The sequence below is a fragment of the Symphodus melops genome (genome assembly GCF_947650265.1).
Source record: "Symphodus melops genome assembly, chromosome: 2".
NCBI lineage: Eukaryota > Metazoa > Chordata > Actinopteri > Labriformes > Labridae > Symphodus > Symphodus melops.
The window spans coordinates 23,602,203-23,620,568 of NC_136692.1; the positions used below are offsets into that span (position 1 = coordinate 23,602,203).

The following is an 18,366-nucleotide window of genomic DNA, read 5'->3' on the forward strand; positions in this document are numbered from 1 at the left end:
GGAACATAAACATCTACCTGAGTAAGCAAATATTTAAAATTTGAGCAATAAGCAAAAGATTTTTTTCTTTGTTTGTTTGTTTATTTGGTTTACCTGATCTGAGTCAAGCAGGCAGTAGTTGACTCTTAGCTGCACAAGTTGGGCAAGAAGGTCCAGTACTTGTCTTTGCAGGGTCACAGAAGTGCTTGTAGTGTACTGCTTTAAAGCTTTGATCACCAGAGGTTCAAACAGACGAATGTGGTTGTGGATGGCGTTCTGGAGAAACAAAAATAAGACAAAAAATCTTAACCAGAGCACCTTACTCCAATAGATTAGTGAAGAAAATGATGATGAATAAAAACACGTCTTGTTATACAGTCACTCCCAAACACAATACTGAAGCCCAATAATCAACCCATATACAATTAAAAATGTGTTAATCAACAAAATAAAAACATGTGAAAAGTAAATTCTTGAGTTCAAAAACAAAGTCAATGTTTTGTTTTGTTTGACGTGACCAGGACCTAGAGAATCACAGATGTAAAATAGGAATTTAAAGATAAAAGAAGCATGAAGAAGTTTTAAAAAAAAAGAAAAGAAAAGAAAAAAAGTTTACCTTGTCTCCTCTGTGGCGTGTTGCATTTGCGATGTTAGACCTAAGCTGGTTTGAAGCTTTTTGCATTACATCAAACCATCTAGAAGTAGGGAAAGTAGTAAGGATTAGTCATGGTTCATTCTGTTGTTGGTGCTTTTAACTTGAATAAAGTCAGCAGAAGCATGCGAGTCAGTGATATGTGCAACCATGCTTAGTTGTCAGACTTTGGTATTTGATATTCTTTATCATATTTGTTCGAGATCTAACATTTGATTGTTAAAGGAGAAATCCATCCCCCCCAAAAAATAGACTAAATGCGTCATAGGATCTGCATCTACAAGTAATAAGTTCCCTAAGCAATGAAACAGTTGCTGTTCGGACTTTGCACATACTTCCAGGAAGTATCCAGGGTATAGGACTATATATATCATTGTGTGCCTTTGGTGTGTCCTTGAGGATTAAGAATTTAACCTATTGTAGTGTTGTTTGTAACATAATTTGTCAATTCCTGTAAAATCTAATAATACTGTGAGTTGTTATTGTTGAACCTGGAAAGGCACAACTAACATATATAAGAAAAAAATTGTGTTAATGAAATACTAAATAATACATGTTGGAGTGAGGTGGTTTTTTGGGTCCATTTCACCAGCAGAGGGCACTGTCGTCTTGTAAATGATCTTAGTCAACGTAATCTTTAGAAGGTGCCTTGCCAGCTGCACTAGGCTTTTTACTCATGCTTTCAGTTTATTTAACAGATTTGTGTACTAGTCCTATTTGTCCATTTTTATTATTGGAAATCAATGGGCTCGACTTTGGATCTATTGGAGGCAGTGAAATGAGATTTAACCTAAAATAATGCCTTCACCTGTCGTGTAAAGTTTAAGTTCCTGCAATAAACAATTAAAATACATTACACCTTGTTCCTACTGACATCACAGGGAAAGTCAGCTGCTTAAGTTAACTCAGTCTATCTATAAATCCCTTACAGAGATACAGACCTGGAGGTGAGTAGGTAGTTGGATACATTTGTAAAAAATATACTTACATAATATACACTAAAGCAAATTGTCAAATTAGACAGAAAAACACAGTGCTGCTAATTCATACAGTCATCCTTAATGTCCCCTCCCCCCATTTCCCATCGGAAACTGCAGCACTAATTTAAGGTCTTTTATCAAACCTGTGGGTTGCTACAACTCACCCAGAAGTGTCTTGCTCCTGTTCAGCCTGCACCATGTTGCGCAGACTTGCATCAGCAAGAGCCTGAGTAAAGTGAGTGTATGGTGCCATGAAGCAGTAGTGGTAGAGGCCTGGTCGTAGATTGGACGAGCCTAGACGGAGAGCCTTGCCCTGGGATCGGCTTGGTCCACTCAGGACGCCCTCGTACTGGGAAGCCAAGTTGGTGCCAAACAGAGTCTTCAGCAGCTAAAGAAAGAAGTAATCAGTTGCTTGAAAAATCTCATCAATAGTTTGGACTGCAAGCTAGAGTAGATGTGTTTTATTTCCAAATATGACCTTTGCAACACTTTTAAAGTATCACTTCGGTGAAACCAAATTTGTAAACAAGCATGAACTAGTTGATGTATCCTGCCAGAATTAAACTTAGCTAAGATATGACAAGATGAAATCTAACTGGTGCATTGCTGTTTATGTGTATAAAGATGTATGGAACCATCGCACAGGGAAACCAAAACCTTTACAGGCCCTGTCGGCAGGAACCAGCCTCAATCTGTGTGGAGTCGCACTGATTGCAGCACACTGCTCAGTGCTGGAACCTTAAAAGACTGCCACACACAATAAATGTGACATTACAGACAACAAACACACAACACTGACCTGTTGTACACAAACAGTAGCCATCGTTGGTTCTCTTGAGAAACAGGACTTGAGATAGCCCAAAATTTCCTCAACACACTGTAATAAAACATTTTATAGCATTAAGGTAAATGCAGTCTTTTCTTCTTTTCTTTTTTTTCTCTGCCGAACATGAAAAAAATAGTTGTACATTAATTTATTAGAATGACAAAAAGGATTATGTTTTAATCCAGTCAGATCATAAACCATAACGAGTGTCTGAGGGTAAATGCAGTCATTGTTATCCTGACCTTGCTGATGTCATGCAGTGTGGCCAGCTCCAGGAGCTGAGACAGAACATCTAAGGTGGAACGGAGGAAACTTCCAAACTTCTCCTGGCTACTGTGGAGGTCCAGTGTTACCTAGACAAACAAACACAGTTCATATGAATCCCTCCAAAAAACATTGAGACTACTTTAATTTCAAAGGCACTTTTGCAAAATGGATGCACATTCTGACCTTAAAGTTGGCATGAGTAGCTTTAAGGACATCGTACAGCTTGAGATAGGGTGGAAGATGGTAGAAGTTGCCAAGGGTTGTTGACTTGTTTACAGCCGCTGACCCTGTGTTGTCTGCTGGCCTACCTGCTCACAAAAAGCACAAAGTTAAATGTTTTTCAAATTCAAAGACACCAGTTTTTTATCGCTACCTGCTCAAGTGTACCTGTGTTGACCTCACTGCTTTTCTTGGGACTCATAGGGGCAGCACTAGGCTCAGAAGAATCCCTCTCCTTGCCTTTTCTCCGAATGGGACTGAGTGAGGGAGTGTTGCTCAGGGACGGAAGGGTGGTCTTAAAAAGCATTACAAAGAGCAAACTATAACCAATTGCCAGCTTATAATTATAGGCAGATAAATGCTAATATTACTTAGTATAAACAAAACATTGAATACAAGCTAATCAATGCAAAAAAAAAAAAAAAGCCTATGAAAAGTTACCTTAACAGCTGGTCCAGGTGGTGTGTCATCCATGACATGGGTGCAAATGTTGAGGACTTTTAGCAGGTGGGAGAAGAGCTGCTCCACCATTGCTACCAAGGAGCGCTCAGACAGCCCTGCCCAAGGCTCTTCCATCTTATTCGGGCCTCCACTGGTGTTTGTGCTGCCACTGCTGCCTTCTTCCTCTCCAGCCCAGGGGTTGCGCATGCAATTAGGAGCCACAGCTAAGAACAACATTAATAACTGGTTAATCTACTACAAGTTGTTGTATTTTTCCCAAGGTTTTGGAACAGCAGGATCATGTAAAATCCTAGGTATAATACCAACCCGCAAGCAGATTGCCAGAAAGCACAAGTGCATCCTGGTGTGAAGAAAGATCTAGTGGAAACCAGGCAGATGACAGTAAGGAGAGGGCCATGTTGGCCATTCCCACTGTCAGAGTTCTCCGCTCAGTGTCTGCAGCAGATGGGGAAGTGGTTGAAGTGGCTGGTGCGCTGCTGAGCCCAGAAGAAGAAGGACAGAAGAGAATTTGGTGTGAATAGAGATTGAGGAATTTAAATAGATAGCAGGAGTAGTGGGAAATTATTTCAGTAAGCAAGGACTAAATGTAATGTTAAAAAACATCACTTCTTTCGAGAGGTAAGACACACCTGAAAACTCTTCCCCTGCTGCGGTTGAGACTAGAGCGAGAAGAAAAACCACTACTGGAGCTAACATAGCCACAGAACCAGCCTGTGTTCCAAGTACAGGGTGGAAACTTTGAGGTCAATAGGCACAGTGCCTCACAGCAGCCAAACTGCAGAGAAAAAGACAGGAGATTTTTTTAAACATTTCAAAAGAAATGCAAAAACAAATGGCCAAAAGTTTTTGCATGCGTGTTATGAAAGCATGCTCACAGTAAGAGCTCTAGAGGTAGAGGAGGTAAAAGCATGGGAGATGGCAGTAACCACTCTGGACAAATTATTCTCCAATGTGACATCAGTGACATTGTTGGACAAGTTGAAGCCTCTGTATGTCCTGGAAAACAGAGAAAAGAGCAACACTGAGATGCACAGTCATTGTGTAACAGATTGTGTTTTGTGATTTTGTCTTTGATCTTTAACATTTTAAGTCTTTAATGCCAAAAGTTACAAAGTATATTTCTTCACGAGGAGACATGAAATGCATGTGTACAGTACCTTGTGATTGTACTAACTGTCAACTGGGAGGGAGGTTGGGTCTCATGCATCAGTAGCTGCAGGTAGACTGAGCTTTGGTCCCGGGCAATTGCCACCACTGGGTCGACTTGACCCTGGTCACAGTCAAAGAACAACCTTGGAACCAGCCTGATGAGAGGCATAGAGACGAGTTAGGGGGTTCAGGGGAAATGGAAAAAGGCTGACATTACCTGTGGCAAATTAGCTTTGATAAACTTCTATACAAGATGTGTGTCTTGCATAAACTGGGCGAATAGAAGAGAAGAGTTGTACCTGCTGACAGCTGAGGCTGCCACGTGCCGAACTCTTGGGTCATCATCTCCCAGCAGATGGATGACAACATCATTTAAGACTCGTTCCTGTAGCCGTAGCCGCTGAACAGAGGAAAAAAACGACACATAATCCCCACTCTTAAAACTCAAGTTTAAAGCATCTCAAAATACACTGTCCATGTCCATCACCATTTTCTCTCGTGCATCTACAAATCACATTTTCCAGGTTACTTTCTAAGGCATGTTCAAAGGTTCTGGTTGTAATATGGATAAAATGTTAGTGACCATGTCTGCTTTACTCAAAACTAAGCCATGTCAACTTCTGACTTGTGAACACAACCCTTAGACAATTAAACTTAACCAAGGTACGAAGAATGAGTCACAACTTCTCAATGAATCCAACAGAAACATCAATGGGTGTGCGGGCTTCAAAAGTTGATTCACTCAGTTGAAGAACTTGGAACTCTGCACGTAGTTGATCATTCTGAGGCGTGCACAGCTGAAGGACAGGTTCACATCTTTTCGTTTGGAATCATGTTATCGTATTAAAAACGCCTGACACCAAATCATCAGAAGATGAAACTGTTTGCATCAAACACACTCTGTACGTTTGACAACATTACCGAGAGCAGGCATTCTACTGGAAATGGACTTGACTTCATGCTTTTACACCGCATGTCACACACTGTCGGTTGCCTGCTATGTAAATTGACCATCAAGTCACTAATCTCATTCATACACACATACATGTGTTCTATAACCCTAAACCTGGAGCAATTAGGGGTTAAGTGTCTTGCCTAAGGACACATCAGAGCTGGGGATCTAACCCTCGACCTTCCGGTTGAGAGACTGAGCCACAGCCGCCTACTGTATGTGATGAACCGTCCAGTCCTTATCAGGTCCAAACTGCACTGTTACCTGAGATACACACATCTGAACGAAAACAAAACTGTTTAGAAAGCAGTCTCTGATGTGGACAGACTGATAAACGACAAAAAGGGTCAGGTGTCAGCCAGATGTTGGAAATGTTCATCCTCCACTACTCTGTACTGTCAATGCACTGACCCCAGGGCAGGTCGACCCCTGTGTCACATCAGACACTCTGAACAACGATGTTAAAAATGTACAAGTGAGAAATCACAAGGTTTTAGTAACCCGATTCACAAAGATACTTTAATCCTGAACATATGTATTGTCCTTTTCTTTTGTACGGTTTTTGTGCCAACATGCAATTTGCAATGATTTTGTGTTTTAAAGCTGTAACCTGTGGTCTTATAAATGTATCTTTAGTAAACTTAACACTTATTTGTCAAAGGAACGTGTACAATATCAAACATAAATGTTGCCTTTAGATGTATTGCACCAGTTAGCTGAGAGCTAGTTCACATCTGCAGTCCCTCAGTCGACTCTTTTTAATATGTTGCAAGGATAGAATGATGATTTCCGCCTGACTTGTTAAGATGTGTTACTATTAGCCACTCTGCATAAAGTCATTTCACATTTGTATGTGTTAAATGTGCAGTTCTCTTCTCACTGATTATTTTGAATGATTAAACATACCAACAATTTGATCATACAGGAGCTTATATATCCATGTGTTGAGTCAGAGTGACGTAGACAACAAAAAGGAAATGGGTTCCGAGAATGCAGTCAAAGAAATATCCAACAAAACAAGGAAAGCCACACATTTCCACAGCAATACTAAAAGAAAAGAAGTATGAGAAATTACCCCAGTGTAGTGATGATCGCCTTTGTGCAAAGTCTCTGTTTTCATCTCTAAGAAATTGAGTAACCTAATAGGGAAAGCATAAATTTTTTAAGAGGGGTCACAGGAATTGTACATCAACTGAGGAAATCAGGTAATGAAGAGAGGAAAGTTAAGTGAGTGAGTGAACAAAAACCCAAGTAAGAAAAAAATGAGCCTACCGGAAGTCCATCTCAGCCAGGGTCTCCAAGAGCTCTGTGCGGACAAGCCAATAGGAAGAGTCCCTTAATGCAAGCAGGTCTATCACCAACTGCAGGCCAAGCTCACTCAGCGTACTGCTGCACACAGTCATGATGCATTGCTGAAAAACAAAAGAGGTTAGACTCAAACATTGATTGATTAAAGATTACCGACACAATAGTTCCAACAGTCTTACCCTCACTGCAGAGCAGGCCATCTTACAGGTGACAGATGATTCATCTTTCAGGGTTTTCTGGAGCAAAGGCACCAAGTCCACCAGGGACAGGGGGTTACCTAGGTTGTAACAGGACGAGCAGGTAAGAAAGAACCATTAAAACATTCCGAGCTTTCAATTGTCCATACTTACACAAACCTACCTGTTGCACTTTGCACACTGGCCAGCCAGGTGTGTATGTTGAAACGGGTTTTGGTGAGTGCTGCCTGAATAATGGCTGCAGAGAGGATGGCTGTGGCCCCTCTGATCTGTGGGTCCCCATGGTCAATAAGGCCCAGTATGTCACTGACATACTGCTGCTCTGCAAGGAGACATTTCGAAAAGTGAGTCAGAGGAAGTAATGAAGACAGAATAAATAGTCATCAACAAATACTTTTTATAACTGCATTAATATTTGTGAAAAAAGCCTATTGAAAGATGTATGCGGTGGAGTTATCAAAGTATTTGAAGAGTCAAATCAAATAAATGTGTTTTCATAAAAAAAATATATGCCTGTATTGCATAAAACGTTATTGAGTTGCCAAAGCCTCACATTGTGCTTACTGGAACCATTTAATGTTGATGGGAACTTTGAGAAGTGCACTGCACTATGTTTATTTGTAACATCTCTGCTTACTGACAATGATGAATCTCACAATAAAAAAATAAATAAAATAAAAATTTAAAAAATCTGCATTTATCTAGAAACGATTGGATCACAGACCAAAAACAATAATAAAAAAATAATTTAAAAAAATCAAACACAAAAACTCTTCCGATGGAGATGTTCACAATGATGAAAATTCCCCAGTACCCTCTTATCGGTGAAATAGTCCGAATAACAACAAAGTTGGAATTAAAATAAAAGGAATATAAACTACCAGGATACCTAACGTTGATCATTTTACAACATCGGCATAACTTATTGAGATTGATGAAAGTGGTTCAAGGCATATTATAGTGATTGGAACTTACATGATCCGGGTCCCTTTTCTTTTTTTTATGTTTAAATTTCAATTTCTCATATGAATCAACATCAAACAGCAAAGCATCTCCACTAAACATGATACAAAAATGTATAAAAATGTGTTCAACTTCTTCAAACAAGTTATAAGTCAAATCAATATATAAACCAATCGCAGCTTGTCTCCTCAAACAGATCAAACGTTTTTGTTAACGGGCGGCACTTTCTCATCTCCTTTGGTAAAGGATGGTGCAGTGTTTCCTACTGTATGCTGAAGGAGGTTTTAAAGGAAGCATTGACCCACCTTTCCTTAACTTTTAGAGAATTTGATCCACTCTTATCATGGCCGTTTAAACACTTCCAGCGTTAAGGCAAAGAGGACAGTGAAAGCAGATTGGAGGGACAATCTGAAAGCACCGTCTGACTTATGAAGGGTTGGCATGAAGTTTGCGTGCGCACACAAAATAGAAAGCATGCATGTATTTAACCTTTCAATTACAAATCTCCAATAATCATAAAAATAATAATAATTCTGTTTTAGCTTGTAGCCTTAAAGGAGCAGATGTTGGAACATCCGCTGGCCACCCAAGCAGTTTTTAGGAGTCATCTCTACACAAAATAGTGTTTTAGATCTTGACTTGTGTTCAAGTATCCAGTTGAATAACTAAATGTCAAAGTAAATGGTATTTGAATCTGTTTTCTAAAACAAGCATCCCACATTATGAAAAAAAAACAAACAAAGAAACTACATAAAAATTAATCATCTTGATGAAATTCAATCTAAACTAACAAACCAGAAAAACATCCAACTACAGTGAAATTGGAAAACAAAGCCAACATATACTAAAATTAAAAACGAATCTAAAAAAAGATGAAAATGTTCTTTAACTTATTGTTAGTCTACAATCTTCTGTTCTGTAAGTTTTAATTATTGTAACAGCCAGACTTAGATAATGATAAATAAAGGGGAAAATATGTAGGACAGTATGTGATCTAAAACCCTGGGGGTGCTGGGACCTTTGGAAAGTACTACCCCCCAAGAAAGTTTGTTTGATTTAAATCCAGAATTGTACATTAAGATTATTTTGATTGTTACGGTTACTTATTTAATTTGTTTCCTCAAAACAACGCAGTGACAACCACTGGCAGACACAAACATTCAAGACATTGTACAGAGTGCATGCCAGCAGCGTAGCACAGCAGAGCGCCTGGTGCTAAAATACAGCAACGTCACGGCAGCAACAGTTATGACCATGACAGTTCGTGGCACTATGTGGCTACAAAATATACAACAACATATTTAGTAACTACTTGTAATGTAAATAGCAAAACTAATGTGAGAATGTGCTTCTCTCTCTCTTGTTTAACTTTAAGTCTGTAATGATTAATGTCAAAACAATCATAATAATTCCATAAAGTTTGCCCCAAACGTAGGCCTTTATCATTGGCCATTTCAAGAGTGTGCAGCTGCCATCTGAAAAAGGGTTTTTTTTGTTTCAAAACTTACCTTCCACTGGTGTGCCGTCCAGCGGCTCCAAGTAGAGGGAATTAAAGAAAGCTTCTGGATGTAGCGCTGCTGCTGCCCCGACACAACTGACGGCCAGAGCTTTTACACTCACTCGCACCTCCTTGTCAGGGGTAAGACCTGCAAACATTAGCAGCAGTTATTGACGTGCACATAAAAGATGTTTGATTCAAAGAAAACTAATCGAGGGAATTCTGTATACTAAAAGCACATTATTGGGTATAACGCTGAAAAAGAAATAACATTTAAGTACAACACACTTTACGAGTATTTTATTGTTTGATGATGAGGCTTTGATAAACTGAATTTCTTATTTGAAAATGTATAAACAAGGAAGGAAGGCGAGTGAATGCTTTAGAGAAAGACAAATGATAGTTAATTCAGTTGGAGATTTTAACTGCTGGCTCAACTTCAGTTGAAAGAGAACGCATGGGTCTTGTTATGAATTCGATATAAAACAGATATTGAAATATAATAGTCAACATCTTACGTTTTAATTATGGAGTAATCATGTAAATTTTTTTTTCCAAAACTTGGAAATGAACATGGTGCAGAAGGGAGTGTGAAAGGTTTTTAAAATGTATGGCTTATAATGAAGTAAACAAAACTAAAATGTGATAGTATTTTTTTCCCCACATTCTATTAGTCAACTAGGACTTTCCACCTGATGACAGCTGTTTGTGACTTGTGTAAAAATGTTCATCCAAATCATGGTCTTTTCTGAAACAAACCAAGGACACATGGTTCACGTTGTTTAACAGTCATACTTTGATTAGCTCAAAGAACAAAATTCCCTTTTTTAGGCTTAGGATTAGAAAATGTGGTTCGAATTTGTATAAAAGGTGCTTTGGGTACTCATTGAGCACTTCTAATAACACTTACCATTCTTCTGTCCTGTCAGCAAGAAAGAAGCAGCAAGAAGCCGTACACAGTGAACAAGTGGCTCCACACCCTGGTCTGTATAATGTCCGATTGGACCCTTAATCCGGGAAGGCTATGAAGCAGGGAGACGAATTAGAAACAGATAAAGGACATGTTTTGCGTCCCTAACCTTGGAGTGGCACATCTGGGTGCATCTACCTTGTTGTCAGGTTCAGGTTCAGCAGGTTCATCCTTGGGGATAAAGCGGTCCACACTGCTGTCTGAACCCTGCCTGTTGTGGCCTCGGCCTTCAAAGAGATGAGGCTTGCTCAGAGCTGGATACAAACACACCAAGACGTCAGGCATAATGAACATTTAAAATCAATAAACAAAACAGAACCAGTCAATCTAATCAACTTTGTTCATATATGGATAAACTAACACACCCAGTGCTGACTGCAGGAATGGTTCTGAGGGTTCTTCTTGGGAGGAAGGTGCTACTCCTTCATCTTCTTCATCCTGTAGTGTTCCAATCTGCATCCCAGAGTACTGGCTCTCACTGCCATCCAGCACCTTTTTACATAGACACAAATAACCAAACATCTCTTGAGGGGAACTCCAATTCATTTCCAGAAACAACAAATACATCCATTTCAAATGCAACTACATGCAAATGATACGGTACTGTACTGCTAGTTAGATTTGCTGGATCAAGGGGGAAGACAATGCATATCAAACAATGGCAGAAGTTACGAGTCATACAAATTCCCCCTTCTAAATTCTACTGAATCATGCTTTGTTCTAGTCAATTTACAGCAAATCAACTTCAAACAGTAAACGTAAACTCGAGAACGCTTCAATATTTGTTGCAATAGCGGAGCAAGCTCTTGATCCAGACTTTCATTTCTGAATGATTTCCTCTTTGATCAAGTAAACTTGAGGGAGGTACATACATGACATTTTGCAGAGAACTTGTTTTTCCAACTTTGTTGGATTTAGTATTTTTTAAATGGAGGAATGTAACTAAATGAGGCCTCCTGTGGAACAAATATCTTTCACTGACTTTTGAAATGTAAAGGAAACCAAATCTGCAGAAAGAAAAGAAATAAATGGAATTCATGCTTCTACTTTGAACTCTTCCAGTAAGCAAAATCCTTCAAACCAAGGTCCTTACAAGCATCACAGGAGAAACAAGGAAAAAGAGGAAAGAGCATGGTGTACTACAAATAGACGCAAGAGAGGGAAAGAGGGCAATCGGCAGGGAAAATTCTGTTTCACGGACAAGTGAATGAAAAGAAGAACAAATGAAGAAAGCCAGGTTCAAGCAAGCCCCTCTAACTTGTTTCAAAACGTCCAACTGTCTGACCTTGTCACTAGTACTAGAAGAGGACATGGCATAGAAGGAGGAGGAGAAAGAGAAAGACGATGACGAAGAGGAAGAGGACGCTGTGTAGACAGATGAGTCGCTGTCTGTGGCATCAGGACCCTCAGTGGAAGGTGGCGAGGGGGTGGATGGCTCATTCACCCGCGGCAATGGAGTTTGCGACTACGACGAGTTTGGAAGAAGGACAAAGCAGAAGGGGCAGGACCATACAGGTGGAATTGTTAACATGGCAATCGTGTATTTAAAGGCCTTTGATTGGGAGCATGTTAATATTAACTGCCAAGACCTGCACAATTAGCACACAAGTAGATCGCATGTTGTACTCAATGTCACTCTTTGAATAAAAGATGACTGATATCCATTACCCAAAGCATGAGACAGATTTGACCTGTAGGAAACACTCATCATATTCTATCCTTTTCTGGTCTTGTTATAATTTATAACCTAATTGTGTCAGATATTTCTATTATTAAAGTTACATCATAAAGCAAATACTAGATTAATATCTGAAAATTAGGATAACAACAACATGGTTTGGTTATGAAATCGTTTATAGAAATTTCAGGTAAATTGATTTTTTTGGAAAACTACCTCCACACATTCTCATATAAAGAAATGTGATGCTCAAAAAATAGAATGAAAGCAAGGATGAAAAGCTTTTTTCCATCCAATAAAGTGAAAGTCAAAGAAGTGCAACATTATTCATCTTCAGAGAACTATGCCATGAAGGTTATTAAGGTTCATGAACTATAACTATTGTTAATAGTTACCTTTTTTGCTTGTCTACCTACAGTACATGTGCCATCAAACTCTAGTGCATGCCCATAGTCACACTGACCAGTTCTGCTACGTCTGAAGGAGTGACAGCTGAATCTGGCCCCTCGGTGGTGGTCTGGGAGGAGTCACTGGGTGGAAGTGAGCAGTCATTAGTACTGAGCAAAGTCCCGCCTGCTCCTAAGGGCCCTCCCTCAGGGGTAGCGTTCTCTGGTGTGGTGTAGTCGGCCGTCTCTGGAGTGACGTTGGCCCCGCCGCTCGAGCTCCGACTCAGCATTTCCTCCTCATTGTCGTTGGGTGACTCGGGAGTGTCTGATGCAGATGTCCCGCCTCCTTGCTCAGAGGACGCACTGAGGTCCACAGAGTCACCGGGTTGCAAGGTATGCTGGGAGCGTGGCTGCTCGGTGATGATGTCAACCTGCGCCGTAGAGGAGCCATCTGCCCCTGCAACAGACGCTGAAGACATTCACAGAGCATGTTTGAAGTGGCATGTTTAACAATTAAAATATCGAAGATAAAATTGTTGACAAATCAACAGTTTGCCACCATGTGGGTGCTTCCTACCTGTAAATGGACCAGTAGTGACCTCTGTTCTCTCTGCATCATCTTCCAGCCCATCCTCATCCCCAGAAAGCATTTTACCTGGAAACAGTAGCTAAATGTGAACAAAACATTAACACTAACAATTACTCTAAGATGGGGAAAGACTAAAACCAAAATGTGGCACAAATTGACCTTTAACTGAGTGAACTGAAAACAACAACAGAACCGTCCTTAACGCTTCTAAACATCAGGACAATAATCAGTGACTCAGTCATCGGAACGTTTGGTCAAATCCTTTAACATCAGTTAATGAGCTCCGGTGACCAGAGGAGATAAATAGACAAGTCACCTCTCTGTTTCCTGAGTAGGAGCGGACTGCAGGTGGACCCTCCCACTGGCATTGGCAGGAAACAGGAAGTAGAAACAGCAGGTGAGGAAGTAAAAAGCAGCAAGAGCAAAAAAACAGATTGCAGGAAACAACAGAATTATTTACAGAAATCAAGGAATGACAGAGCAAGCAGAGAGAAAAAAAAAACAGATATTGAAGTAGAAGTAGAGCGTAGAGCAACAACACTACTTAAGTAAAGTCAGTAAGTAGGGGTTAATAAATAAACTGGTAGGGCAAATAGGTACAGCAGATCCAGAGGTATTTCTTAGTCCCATTTGACAATATGTAAAACTCTAACACTGGCATAACTTTATGAAAGGGGACACAAGTTAAAGGGAAAATCTTGTTTTGTTTTTTTATGCATTTACCAATGAGCTCCAGGATGCTGCCAGAGCGTGCACGGCTCTCGATGTCTTGGCGAAACACAGTTACATGTGAAATGCTGCCAGGGGTGATGAGCATGTGCAAAAGTTCTGGAGATGGAGTCCTGAACATCTGCTGCAAAAGCTCCAGAGATGCCGTGACCACATTGTGATCCCAGTGTTGTGTGTAGTGTAGGGTCAGCTCGTACACCTGCACGCACACACACACACACACACACGGAAAAATTAAGCTATTACTCTATGATCACTCTAAGCTCCCAGACATCAACACAACTGTTCTCGCCCTTCTACCTGAAGAAGTTGTTCAGGAGTAGGCTGAACATCAGCCTCCTTCCTCATGACTCCAAAGCTTCCTTTGAGGCTGGCTGTGTTAACTTGTTGCTGCAGCAGAGGCATCAGATAGCGAAGGGTTAACAGCACCCCCAGAATTAGATGAGTAGGGTGCTCCTCATCCACTGGAACAAGCAGACCTACAATGGGAGAAGAGGTCAGATTGTTGTTGTCTTGTCCCAAATGCTTAGTAGTTTCAAACAGGCTTTACAGATGAAAAAACCTGACATAGGCACATGTGAAATGTTTGGGTGTGAGCGCCAGCCTTTGTGTATCCTACCCAGGAGAACATTAAGAAGCCAGGTGTAGAAGTAGCTTGAGCGTCTCGAGTGTTGGCACACACTGACGGCTGAGCTGGCTGCTGTGCGTCTGATGGTGGGGGAACTGGTTTTCAGGTTGGCAATAAATGACTTCAGCAGAACCTGGGACACAAATAGATGAGCTCTGATGAAAGAAGGCTTTGAAGAAATTATTTAAGTGAACATCCTCGAAAATGTGCAGACCAGCTCTTTCTTACTCTTCAACATGCTTTTTAGAGGTATCTGTTATTATCCTACATCTCTATTTCCATAGATTGTGTTTTGAAAAAGGAAAATGTGCTACTTTTTAATAATTTCAATGTCTGTAGTTTCATGCAATGGTCACTGTAGACCCTAAAAACAGATTTTGGCACATTTTGGCCCCAAGCCTTTATCTGGAAGTAACCCTAACGTCTGATGAAGGTTTGATGCTGGAATACATCAAAGTCTGGTTTTAAGGTCTACAAGACCTCAACATGAAGATAAAGGCATTTTTAAACTTCAGACTCACTCAAAGCCCCTCAAATCTACACTTTCTGACTCCAGGAAGTGCTCCCTCCTACACATTTTGAGTTCAACTCATATTTTTGCTTTGTATATTTACCTTGACCTCGCCATCATTGGCAAAGTGTCCGAGGGCAGCCATGATCTTTGGCATTGCTGCAGCTAGTGTCTCCTGTACTGTCTCCTCCTGCCTCTTGGTGATTCTGGTGAGGCATGGCAACAAGTTGACCAGGTAGGGTCTGGCCAAAAGAAAAATAAAGAGGTCAGATACCTGATTCTGAGGGATGTCATGCGTTTTCTTGTGAATTCGGTTAAACCACTTTAAGGCATTAATGTGTATACCTGCATTTTTGGGGTCTGATGAGGTGGGCAAGCTCAGCAAACCTCCACAAAGCCGCCCTTAGACTGCGGGAGGCACCATTCTACAAAAGATACACAAACAATCATTAACATTTCTACGACCATCATTGTCAAACATTTTCTGCAATCTAGTGTTACCACTTTAGACACTCTACAAGAAGCACATATATAGACTTAGGCCTGGTCTTAAAAAAAGCAAACACTACTTTGTAACCCGGGTACTGTATATCTCTGATTACCTTCTTTATTTCTTTGTACAGCTCCAGCTGCAGTCTAGGCAGGTTGGAGTCCATCAGTGCCTAAAGATAAATATATAAATCATCATTCTGGACAACATAGCTGATTTGAAGTGAACTCCCATTAACAGAGTTCGCATCAAGTACTTATTCCTTCTTGCTGGTGGAATATAGGATCTTGCTCACTTTGATGATTTTGTTGAGGCACTCATCTGCTACCATCCGGACATCTGATTCACCGTCATCACTGCAGAGCAGGAACATCTCCATGGCAATGCCGAGCAGTTTCTGAAACTCTGGAGACGTTCTGTTCCCAGCACCATAAAGAGCAAATGTGAGGGGAATGTCATTACACATATATGCATTTATACTACTATCCATTCCATCCATTATTAAAAAGTTAGCCTCTAGGATTGTTAAGTACTACACTGCCAAACTGTACTCTTGCTTGGCATACTATTGCTTATACACATTGTTTTGCACTTATAGATATAGTTTAGTCCTGGTATAGTTAGGTCATTCAGGGTTCAGAGTTTCCTCCATCATTTCTCTACTGAAGAAACTCCTAAGCCTCTCTAAACCATCCTCTCCATTTCTAGCTGTTATCTCTTAAGAGTTCTCTTCAGGGATGTTTCGTGAATACTTTTAACCTTAACAGGATTTAGTCTTAACTTTAAGTGTAAATACCTAAAAAAGGTTCTTAGAATTTCATCATGAGAAGCAACTCTTGGTTCCAGATTTTTTTTAATTAATATGGCACCTTATGCCTACTGTCCACGAGAAAATCACAAGTGGTCAATTTGATGCTATCTTAATGTTATTTAATTGAAACCTTACTCGCAAAGTCGCAATAATAACTCTGAGGTCATTGTTTTTACACCCCCCAATATAAAATGGTTAAAGATTTTTGTTTTCAATCAGCAGGCCTACCTCAGAGACTGAGCCACAATGTTTTCACATATTGTCAAGCAGTGGGTGACCCTGTCCTTCTTCGTGGTAGCCTGTTCCTTTTTCCTGTAAAGGAGGAAAGTTGGGAGGGATTAGAAGGTGAGAAGGAACCATGGCAACACTTACTGCTTGACCAGCCTGTTCCAAAGCCCTGTGTCACAGAATGTCAAACGGGAAGAAACAGACTTCAAAGTAGCAAATGCTTCAGGTGTGTTTCCAAGCTTGCATCACTCAAGAGGTTTTCCTTTGTATAATGTTCGGCTTAATGTGCTAATCAAAGTAAAAGAAACTAATTCAAAGCACAAATTACTTACATGCACTTGATAATATTATTTCATGCAACTAGTTTCAACGACTACATTTATAGTATTATCTAATACAACAAAGCCTGGTCTGACTTTGGTGACAGCAGGTGATGGTGATTATGGGATACGGTCTCAGTCTTAATATGCTCTCATGTTTTCCAGTTAGAGTGCATAGACCCAAGACTCTCCCCGATCACTCTGAAGGGGGTGGGACATTTACCATTTAAGACCCACTTGACACAGATGCAAGATATTCATCTCCTTGTGCAGCCTATTTTTTTTTAACATGCTTGTGTTATAAAAATGAGAGATACAGAAAAATAGCCATAAAAAAATCAAGTCAGGAAAAGAGCTCCTGTACTACATCAGTATGACTAGCGCATGTATTTGTTATTAGCCTGAAAAACTATGTGAAAGTCCTACTATGTGGTTAATTTACTCAAATATCCAAAGTAATGCCCATTTGAAAAGTTATCAACTTGTCACAGCAGCTAATCATTTTTTACTGTTCTACAATTATTTCAACAATTTTAACAGCTTTTGGTTAAATTAGATTCAACCTGACTTACACAGCCTGTATGCAAGACACTACCTGTTCCCTCACAATCCTTGAGAATCAGTATTTCCTGGAGATAGCATGTAGTTTAAGCTAGCAAATGAAAGATTTTTTTGTCTTTTAACTAGTTGACTGTCATATCTAAGAAGGATGGTACCAAGTACTGAAGTACTGGCCAAAAGGTGAGCTGTTGTGCACAAACCTAAACTGGGTGAGCAAGCAACACAACCTGGCTCAGCAGCCTTAAAGTGAACTAAGCCTTTGAGTGATGGAGGCAGGTTTTTTAACTCAGCACAAAGGTGTTTTTTTCTGAGGGGTTTGGCTCCGGCCACCTTGGGACTTACCCTGAAGTATACAGCATCTAAGGTCCGACTGATGCCCACCAACCCACCCTACTACCCCATTTCACAGCTACTGACCTTCATGACCCTCTGTGTCTGCACCATTACCCCAGTGTAAATCAACTCTTCTTTGCCAATTTCTGGCATCTTACTGGAGATTTAGAATCAGAAAGGTGTGCTTGCTGCAAGCTGCTGAGCCTGGTTTAATTGCCTGTTCACCATCTCCAGGAAGCATTACCCAACTGGAAATATTGGACCAGCCTTGCCTCAAGTTTGATGGATTTCATTATGGTGTATGAGTGAGAGTGGCAAAATGGTTAATTTAGATGAGCTGTCATAGTGGGTTGTAAGCTGGGCTCCCCTTCCTTTTTGGGTATGAGTGCGAGTAGAGGTATAAACAATAATCCAAATTGATTTTTTTTTTTTATACCTCTACTCTCATGGAATACGGGTTTCTTCTCTTCTAAGATTTAAAATCGATTCATTACTACAAAAGTTTTTAGCTCTTTAACTCAGCAGAATGCCAAATACAGCAACAAGAAATTAAGCTAGTCAAAAAGATACTAGATCTTTAAGTATGTAGTAATTCATAAATTGACCTTGAATCCATGGATCAATGAATCCAGAATTGGTTTGAAAAGAAAAATCGATTCTGAATTGAATTGTGACCCCAA

The 18,366-nt window shown here is 40.2% G+C and overlaps 1 protein-coding gene across 3 annotated transcripts in view; it reads right to left on the bottom strand.

Annotated features, from left to right (window-relative positions):
• htt (huntingtin) overlaps window positions 1-18,366 on the bottom strand; it is a 37,657-nt gene that overhangs the window by 17,499 nt on the left and 1,792 nt on the right. Inside the window, exons 2-33 of one of the 3 annotated variants that reach the window (XM_079337814.1) lie at window positions 16,473-16,556; window positions 15,729-15,849; window positions 15,546-15,605; window positions 15,289-15,368; window positions 15,047-15,185; window positions 14,424-14,565; window positions 14,105-14,283; window positions 13,799-14,003; window positions 13,392-13,436; window positions 13,064-13,141; window positions 12,564-12,955; window positions 10,788-10,914; window positions 10,561-10,676; window positions 10,363-10,474; window positions 9,463-9,600; window positions 7,155-7,313; window positions 6,974-7,071; window positions 6,759-6,898; window positions 6,562-6,625; window positions 4,834-4,934; window positions 4,543-4,689; window positions 4,261-4,381; window positions 4,015-4,160; window positions 3,692-3,858; window positions 3,365-3,588; window positions 3,092-3,218; window positions 2,888-3,012; window positions 2,680-2,790; window positions 2,411-2,488; window positions 1,776-1,999; window positions 596-674; window positions 94-255 (exon numbers count right to left, since the gene is read on the bottom strand). In XM_079337814.1, coding sequence (XP_079193940.1) covers window positions 94-255; window positions 596-674; window positions 1,776-1,999; window positions 2,411-2,488; window positions 2,680-2,790; window positions 2,888-3,012; window positions 3,092-3,218; window positions 3,365-3,588; window positions 3,692-3,858; window positions 4,015-4,160; window positions 4,261-4,381; window positions 4,543-4,689; window positions 4,834-4,934; window positions 6,562-6,625; window positions 6,759-6,898; window positions 6,974-7,071; window positions 7,155-7,313; window positions 9,463-9,600; window positions 10,363-10,474; window positions 10,561-10,676; window positions 10,788-10,914; window positions 12,564-12,955; window positions 13,064-13,141; window positions 13,392-13,436; window positions 13,799-14,003; window positions 14,105-14,283; window positions 14,424-14,565; window positions 15,047-15,185; window positions 15,289-15,368; window positions 15,546-15,605; window positions 15,729-15,849; window positions 16,473-16,556 — 4,291 coding nt within the window. Of the gene's footprint in view, window positions 1-93; window positions 256-595; window positions 675-1,775; window positions 2,000-2,410; window positions 2,489-2,679; window positions 2,791-2,887; window positions 3,013-3,091; window positions 3,219-3,364; window positions 3,589-3,691; window positions 3,862-4,014; window positions 4,161-4,260; window positions 4,382-4,542; window positions 4,690-4,833; window positions 4,935-6,561; window positions 6,626-6,758; window positions 6,899-6,973; window positions 7,072-7,154; window positions 7,314-9,462; window positions 9,601-10,362; window positions 10,475-10,560; window positions 10,677-10,787; window positions 10,915-12,563; window positions 12,956-13,063; window positions 13,142-13,391; window positions 13,437-13,798; window positions 14,004-14,104; window positions 14,284-14,423; window positions 14,566-15,046; window positions 15,186-15,288; window positions 15,369-15,545; window positions 15,606-15,728; window positions 15,850-16,472; window positions 16,557-18,366 lie in introns of all 3 variants that reach the window. The other 2 variants (XM_079337812.1, XM_079337813.1) reach the window with 2 other exon arrangements.